The sequence below is a fragment of the Anneissia japonica genome, unplaced genomic scaffold (genome assembly GCF_011630105.1).
Source record: "Anneissia japonica isolate Jap-2015-1 unplaced genomic scaffold, ASM1163010v1 scaffold288059_len961885_cov194, whole genome shotgun sequence".
Lineage (NCBI taxonomy): Eukaryota > Metazoa > Echinodermata > Crinoidea > Comatulida > Comatulidae > Anneissia > Anneissia japonica.
This window is the reverse complement of record NW_022740566.1, coordinates 796,861-806,227: the sequence shown is the minus strand read 5'-3', so window position 1 is coordinate 806,227 and position 9,367 is coordinate 796,861. Positions and strand designations below refer to the sequence as shown.

The 9,367-nt window shown below is 32.0% G+C and overlaps 1 protein-coding gene across 2 annotated transcripts; it reads right to left on the bottom strand.

The window, feature by feature from the left end:
- Positions 1-4,232: 4,232 nt before the first annotated feature.
- Positions 4,233-7,688, bottom strand: LOC117118280 (prolyl 4-hydroxylase subunit alpha-2-like). 2 transcript variants are annotated; one of them, XM_033262842.1, is made up of 3 exons: positions 7,314-7,681; positions 5,957-6,013; positions 4,244-4,667 (listed from the first exon to the last, which is right to left on the bottom strand). In XM_033262842.1, exons 1-3 carry the CDS (start codon positions 7,487-7,489, stop codon positions 4,508-4,510), a joined length of 393 nt encoding a protein of 130 aa, XP_033118733.1. In that variant the 5' UTR covers positions 7,490-7,681; the 3' UTR covers positions 4,244-4,507. The 2 variants fall into 2 exon arrangements, with proteins under 2 accessions (XP_033118734.1, XP_033118733.1); XM_033262843.1 differs by lacking the exon at positions 5,957-6,013 and having other exon boundaries at positions 4,233-4,667; positions 7,314-7,688.
- Between the last annotated feature and the right edge of the window lie 1,679 nt (positions 7,689-9,367).

Sequence of the window (9,367 nt, the reverse complement as noted above, 5' to 3'; positions counted from 1 at the left end):
TCTGGTCCCAACTTTGAATATATGCCATTCAATTTTAATTGATTTGATCGGCCTGCGCTTGCATGTGGCTAGAGACAACTACACTTAGATAATACACCTGTAATATGAGGGGTATATATCCATTCAAGACCTTGAAAATCACAAAAAAATTTGCATCGTTAAACAAAGCGGCTAATTTGAGTGCAGATAACTTCAAAAGGGAAGGGATAACTGTTAATCTAAGGCGATATTTGTGAAATATGGCGACAACTATGTTAGAATACCAAGTTTGACACTGATAGCTATTACCAATCTCGAGTTATAAGCTTCCAAAGTTGAGGTAAATTGCGTTTGCACATCTTGAAGAACCACGCCCCATGTTTTTGAGGAGTCAATATCTCGAAAACTACATATCCTATGAGGCTAATTTTTTTTTTCGGTTTTTCATAAAATGGATCATTTTTTATGAAGTTTCATCAATATCTGAGACGGTCATACAGGAATTTCTTTTTAATCTGGTTGATTTGACATGGAATGACCTACAATAGGTCAAAGGTCAGAATGTACCGTTTCCGGTCACTATTTGAATATTTTTTTCATTAGGACGAATATAAACATGAATCTCCTGAACAATTTGCAATCAATTGTGAGTCTCTATGACCAGTAGTTACTGAGATATGACATTACAAGGTCAAAGGTCAAACTTTCAAAAACCGCATTTCCCGCCATTTGTTGATGAAAAGTTGTATTACAACAAATAGGAACATGCATATTGTGAACAATTTGAGACCAAAATCAAGTCTCTCTGACCAGTGGTTATCGAGATACAAGCGTCCAAATCAACAGGCGGCCATTTTGAAAAACGCCCCCAAACGGGATTTTCCCCCAATATCTGGGAGGTATATAGGAGCTATATTTTATCTAAATTGGTCCATCTTGCCAAATCCATCGAGAAACAAAGGTATCCTAAAATTAGTCACGGATCTCATGAAAATGACTCTACTATATATAGAGTGATAACTCAGCACAGAATAAAAATTATTTCGTTCTTAAGGTCGTCAAAGTATTTATCTCTAATATTGCTACGGCTTGTACATTGAAATATAAAATGATCAGTGCTTTCGATGCTATCATTATTACATATTTTACAGTAACCTGTATGTTTACCATTAGACCATGCACATTTTCTTCCTTCTAGATTCAATGAGTTAGTCCCTGCTTTAAACTTTAGACTAACAGATTGAAAATTCAGCTTATCAAACAGATATGTTTCTGCTTTTGGTATATGTTTGCATTTCATATATTCATTCAATGTTGATTTTGTTTTAGCACTTTCGGCCCATTTCTCGGTATTATCCATTGAGTTTTCATGTATAAAACATTTCAGCCAGAGTCTACCTTGATCTAAATTAAAAGTTATCACTTAATTTAGATTTCTGTAATAATTCTTTTATGTGATTTTTCCATTTCAGATTATTTTCTACCTCCATTAATGCTTTACACAGAATCTTTTGCCATCTACACTCATCCATATTTTTTACTCTATTGAAATAGCTCATCCTAGATCTATCTTGAAGGTGGTAGATAGATTCCCAACCTAGATCTCCTAGAAGCGCTTCCTTTGCTACGTTTCTAGGAGCCTTAAGGATGATTCTAGCCATTCGATATTGTAGATTGTCAAGCTTGTCGACAGAGCTGTTACTATTACATAACCATACCTAACGAGCATATTTTATAGTCGGTAAGCCTCTTCCATAACAGGTCCCCGTAATACACCCTATTAAAATCTTCTTGATTGTTTATAATGGAAGTAATATAAGCGAATATTCTGTTTCCTTTCTTAACTACCTCATCAATATGATAGGTGTCTGTGTAGGACGAGAGATAATAGTACCAAGATATTTGTACTTATCAACTTCTGTAATGAAATTATTACCAAGGTTCCACTTTCTATAGTGGTTAACTTTCTGCCCTGTAATTAACACATTCGATTTCTCAAAATTACATTCAAGTTTCCATTGTTTTGAGGAATTGCTTTACATTTAACATTTGAATACATATTTTCAATAAGTTTTATTAGTTTGCCCTTAATACCAATGCGCTTGGCGGCTGTTATAAACCCTTGGCGCCATACTGAATCAAAGGCTTTTTTGAAATCAACAAAAGCCAGGAATGTTTTCTTACCTTCTGCACGCCTTGTGGCAATAATGCTTTTTAACACAAAGATGTGGTCTTCACATCGCCTATCTTTTCTGAAGCCTCCTTGGGCTTCGGTCAGAATATTATATTCTTCCATATATTCGGAGATATTAATAGCTAAAATTTGATTAAAAATTTTCGCTACACAAGAATTAAGGGTGACTCCTTGGTAGTTATTGAGGTCGCGTCGATCTCCTTTTTTGAAGATCGGAAAAATTATTCCTTTATTCCATTCCGTAGGAATACTTTCGTTTTCAATTATTTTATTGAATAGTTTTTGAAGTGATTGTATCATTAGATCTCCATGTTTAATTATTTCATTTGTTACACAATCAATTCCTGGGCTTTTGTTGTTCTTAGGCTTTGAAATAGCATAGGCAACATCGTCAAATGAAATATCTATAAAATCTAAATACTGATTGTCCTGTATTAGGTGGATGAGTTTAAAGTATCGTTATCAATATCATTACTTTTCGTTAAAATTCGCAATGTTGCCGAAGTGTAATTTCAGTGAGTTTTTCATAATTTCAGGATTCAAAGTATAAATTGAAGTACCTGGGATTAGAATCGAATCAACATTTTGGTTTTGTTCTTTCCTTTTAGTTCGTACCAAAAGTCTTTTTCCATAATTCGTGAACAATTATCCACCTTTTTTTGCATTATCTTACGTTTAATTAATGATTTACAATATTTATACTTCTCAGTCGATGTGCTCTACAGAATGTAAGACGTTCGTTGATTGCTTTTTTTGTTTCTTTATCGAGCCATAATTTATTGTTTTTTTGTTTTTTCCTATAGCCAATCGTGTTTTCAGCAACATGGATAACTTAATTTTTACACTCTCTCCAAGCATCATTAACATTCAGTGAGCTAGGATCCCAGTTTTTAAAAGTGTCCGTTATAGAATCACTAAAATCTCCCCAATCTTGAGGAATATTCCAATGTGACCTTTTTGTAGTAGTTATGTTAGCAGGTGGATTATCTATTTTCTGGTTAATTGTAACAACAAGCATGTTTCGGTCACTTCCATAATTGTATACCAAATTCGTCAATAAACAATTCATGAGTTATTTCGTAGGCATTTTGTGAGACAATGGCATAGTCAAGTATGCCAGAACGATTCTTTTGTACCCAAGTATGCGTACCCTTATCAGACCCATTTAACATGGTCATTTCACCATTATCACATAAATCTATAAGGCCTTGGCCGTTGTAATTATTAATATCGTTTCCTCCTGAAATTAAGTTACCTACTTTACCGTTAATATCGCCAAGTATTACAATTTTAGCATTTTCGTCGTTTTCTTTAATTATAAAAATTTCTGAAAGTAGAGCTGTATACATTTCATCAGTAAGCGATTTATCAGATCCTTCGCATGGAAAATAGCAAACTGCAATATGGTAAACGTTAGATTCATTTTCCTTGCCAAATTGAACTTTTACCCAACATCTTTCGAGATCATCCGAATGTGATTCAAAAAGGTCTCTATTTATAATTTTAGGTAATCGGACATAAACCACCCAGGACATAAACCACCCGGACGAAAACCACCCAAACTAGAATATATACCAATGTGAAAGTAGGGTGTGCAGTGGGGTGGACAATGTTAAGTGGGCCTGTTTTTATCACCTTCACAATAGGATAGACTACACTGTGACTGTGACCTATTATACGCCTTTAATTCATTCAACTCTTTTATTTATTTATTTATTTATTTATTTCGAAAATCATCCAACAGCGGAAGCCAATTACAGGATGTCTTAAAATACATATAAATATATAGAAAAATACAAACAAGCGAAAGATAAATTGATAAATAACATTACAGTATAAAAAGGAAAAGAGAAATTTACAAATATATTGCGAAAAATTACATCAAAATTACAAATTGATTAATAAATAACAGTATGAAATGAAATAGAGAAATTTACAAGAAAATTGCACAAAATTACATCTTAAGCTAAAAATTGCAAGTTCAAAAAAATACAGATAAAAAAATGCAGATAAGAAAATAAACAAATAAATGCAAAACAAGTAAATGATTGATAAATTTACATTAGAAAATCAATATAATAACAAAATATATTTGTTTTAATTGAATATTTAAGGTTTTCATATTTTTTATGACGAACTTTTGAGTATAGATTTATACATTAGTTTGACTTTGGTATGCAAAAACTTGCTCAAGTCGGCCACTGACTAGCCTACCAAGGAAGTGTATACTGTATTGCCGCTATTTTTTATATATATGTTATATATTGAATTAAAAAAAATCGAGATATATACTGAGAGGAGACATGACCTGATTATAAAATGTAGCTTCAAGTTTTACCTACCTCTCCCAGCTTCCCAATCTACCAATGTTTTCAATTTGTTCCAGAAAGTTACAAATCGTCGAATTAATTGATAAACATGAATTGGATGGGTCACGTGGATTGACATATCCTGAACTGCTTCCATAGAAATCGGTTCAACTTCTTCAATGAAACTGTAAAGGGAGAATGTTATAGCAATTGTAAAATTATTTATAACATTAAATTACCAACGATATGATATATGATAGTGATGATATTAATATATTATAATAATGATAAGACTATTAATAATGACGGCGATGATGACGATAATAATAATAATAACAATAATAATAATAATAATAATAATAATAGAAATAATAATAATAATAATAATAATAATAAAAATAATAATAATAATAATAATAATAATGATAATAATAATAATAGGCCTATACTATAATATAATTAATAATATACTAATTTGAGTAAGGACAATATTTTCGTGCCGATTTACCGTCCAGACGCGTGCACAGCTCTGAAAGAAATATATCGTAGCACCATTCTTTTAAATGTTTTATCATTATTGTCATATTTTGAGTTCCTACTTATGCCATCAAAATATCGTAAAAAATTATTTTACAATAACACGAGTCTACAAAATATTGGACGAGGACTTGTCACGCTTCACATGTGAGAATTCATTATTCAAATCACGCTATGGTACAGTACAGTGAAGGAAGCAGGAGAGTATTCAGTACGTATGGTAAGTGGAACGACCACTTTAGTGAGAGCGGCTGATACAAACGCGATATATATGATAACTAAATATAATGGAATAAAATAAATTACCATGTTAATCAATAAAATACCATAATTCAATACATGACGAATATCGTAAGTAATGTCTACATCCATCACAACATTTTAACATGTATGTATAATTTATTTTTACCATTTTTATTTAAAGTCTGGCTCCGGAGGAAAAAAAATTGATATGTTGTAGAACTGATTTTTCTAAGACAGAAAAAAGTTGTTTGACGAAAAACTGGGGAACGGTGAATGAGATACAGATTTTTTTATATTTAAAAACTGGGGGAATAAGGTGTAAAAATGGGCAGTTACGCCCCTTTTAAACTTTAAAGATATACCTATACCTTTTTAACTTTAAAGATATACTATCAGTCAAAAACCAAGATTTTTTTTTGGCTTAAAATTTGAATTGATCAATTTGTCTATATAATTAAGTTATGAACTTTCAGTCGAAAACCGCACCAATAACGACCCCCAAATAATAGGCCTACTCAATTAAGAAACAAATTAATTGTGTATAAAAATGCCGTTAAACCTATATTATTTATACAGAAATTCCCTTCTTTCAGCACCCCTCCTTTAAATATCTGCACCCGCCACCAATACCTCACAGCCTCGCGAGTAATAATAATAATAATAATAGTACTAATAATAGTATTATTGATAATACCTTGATATTTCTTCTAAATACTCTTGACGAACTTTAGGATATTCACCAATATACTCACTATGGATGCAAAAAGACATTATTTCATTAATATATATATATATATACCTTTATATATATATATATATATATATATATATATATATATTGATTCATATGTAATAATAGTAATAATGATAATAATAATAATAATAATTATTATTATTATTATATAATTTTAGTCTTAGAGTCCCCAGTCATCGTCTTAGATCTGTCTCTTATACACATCTAGATGTGTATAAGAGACTAGTCTTAGAGTCCCCAGTCATCGTCTTAGATAATCGTACTTTTCATATTCCCTTTAGTAGACTTAACGTGCTTAAAAATGGTTTTATTAGTAGATTAAGCTTAGCTTATAATTCTCTTGTTTTAAGGAATCCTGATATTGATATTTTTAGTGATAATTCTCTTGTTTTAAGGAATCCTGATATTGATATTTTTAGTGATAATTTCTCTATGTTCCGTAACAGTGTTAGAAATATTTTACATATTAGGCCCACTTAATCTGATATTATTATCACATTGTTATTATTTTTATTATTATTATTATTATTATTATTACTTTTTGTATTTATTTTTGTATTCTTCACGTTTACTATATTTATGTATCCGTTTGATGTTTGTGTTCCCTCCTGTAAGTGGCGAATTTTATGTTTGCTGTTGGCTGGGATAATAAATAAATAAATAAATAATAATAAACCAGGCACTTTTACTGCGCCGATTAAAAGAAAATTTAAAGGCAAAAGTGAAAAATAAACCAGTACAGACTAAAAAAACTTTAAAATATAAGAAAGTTTTCAGATTCTTCTTAAATAGACTGTTTACTATAAATGGGTACCGTACTGTTCCAGGGAAGGGGGCCTGAACAGAAAATGAAAATTTACCATTTGCTTTGCTTTTATGTTAAGTAAAGGGACTTGCGGAAGGTGTTTATCAGTGGAACGGAGTCCACACACACACACACACACACACACACACAAAAGTAATTGGTTTAATGTTCACCAAATCTTGTAAATATAATTTACTGTCTATTTGTTGACGAATCTTGTTGAGCTCTCCCGACAGGTAGGGCCTACCCTAATCCCCAGAACCCAATTACATAATAAATGACTGCTTTTTGAGCGTAAAATTCGATGTTATTTTGGCTGACAATTTCAGATACGAATTCTGTATTAAAGGCATAGGCCTAGGCTTTGAAGAACATACTTGACAGTGTGTGATATTATGTCATAACGTTAAAAACATATTGTCCTCATTGTTTTTTCGTCTCTAAATATAACAATTATACCAGAAAAAAAATCATCAAGAATTGCATACTTACGGGTTGAGTAACAACACTGACGATTTAGCCACGTAGTTCCGACTTGCGGCGATAAGTTCAAACTCGACATCTCCTAGGTGTTTTAGATGAGACAATGAAGAAAACAGCTCAGCAACCGTTAGGTCTGCGATTGCCAGGATGAAAATCACCAGACGTGGAAAGCAACAAGAAACCATTTTAGATATAAAATAAGACCTTTGCGATACAGTGATAGTTAGGCCTAGTTGTTCTCACATATACATGTACCGCTCTGCGACCACGTTGGCATACTCGACAATTTGCGAGAACTAATTGTATCACGAACTTTTTAGCGGCGGTAACAGTTGGTGCAATGTAACCGTGAACAATGAACGGCCACGTGTTTGTATGGGTCTAATGTTCGTCAGAGGAAACAGCGCTAATTAGTGTGGAATTAATTTCATTATTAAACGGTATTCGTGGCACGGTGACTGTTTTTCATGTTTCGTTGATCTACAAAATTAATTACTGTAATTTTAAATGCAATTTGATGGCTTTAGTGGCGACTGGATCGTAAGGGGCGGCGATTTCGAATGTAGGGTTTTCTGGGAGAGAATGTGCTTCCCATGTTAATGCACTGAGAAACTTTGCTATTAAGCCTATTCTAAATTTGATTTGGTACCCACAAGACAGTTTAGTTTATTAGGTCTATTTGAACGTACATTAATTGACTCTTAAATACCGTAAATGCTCAAATAATCACCGCTCTTGAATAAGCGCCGCTCTCAATAAGCGCCGCACTAAGCTTCATTTCTCTCACAAGAATAAAAATATGTTTGTGTGTAATGAAACAGAGTTTTAAATACAATGTATACATTTTTAAAATGAATAGGTTATATCACACAAGGAAGACACAAGCATTTCTTTATAAACGTTTGTTTACGATGATATTTAACCTATGATAGGTCTACTGAACTACGGGAATACGTGATAATAGGTAACATGGAACGAGCATGGAAAAATATTATTAGTCAACTGCCTAAATTAGATGGGCCCTGGTATCGGTGTAGGCGCCTACTTTAAAAGACAATTCGTTTCATAAATAGTGTTTTGTTTGGATACCACTGTTGTGAATAAGCAAAATACCGCGTAACCTTGGGCTTCTTTTTTAGGATCCTTGAATGGGCTTCTTTTCGAGATGAGATTCTTTTTGAAATGGGCTTCATTTCCGAGGTCAATTTTTGAAACAAAAGGGGGAGGGGTGCGTCGTCTTTTCAAAATTAATCGCTGCTAATATTTGGAATTGCTACTATAAAACCGTATAGGACTACTGAGTACATTTTTCAAACATGGAATTCGAAATTCTGTAATATCTTTTAATAATTCACAATAAAACCATATATTTTTTTTCAATTAAGCCTATGATCAAAACATGCCGACTACAATCTGTTGGACTACTAAATATCATATAAATTATATAAAAAATTCCTGAGATTTTGATAGCATTTATGGCCATAAAATAACAAATATAGGCGTGTATGTTAATTTAATAAACGTGTGTACATTTGTCATCGGGCCCTAAAATTAACAATTTTGAATCTTCAAGATGGTATTCTTTTCGAGATAGCCTACTTTTAAACTAAAGATGGGGGCTTATTTTCGAGATTATGCCTATTGTGTTTACATTCGAGCAGTGGTGTACAGAGAACCCAAGCGGACACCTTCGGGATTAACAAAAGTGGTGTTCCTATTCAGGTGACACTAACCAAAAACGCGAAATTGTCCCCTTTATAGGGGTATTTGCATATTTTCATACAAAGATGACATACTTTACATTCTTTATACAGTAATTTTATTTTTTATTGAGATAAGAATTAGTCACAGTAGAATTAGAACTAATTTATAGCAATATTTGCAATGCAAATAGACCTAAAAATTATTTAAAATATGAAATCAGCAGATGTAATTAAAACAACAATAGTTTTATGTTACCAATATTATTTCATGTTAATGACCAATCATTTTTTTTTTTAAATATTGAGTTTTCTATTGGATGGATGTAGCATGAATAGAATAACGACTTGGAATTAAAAGTG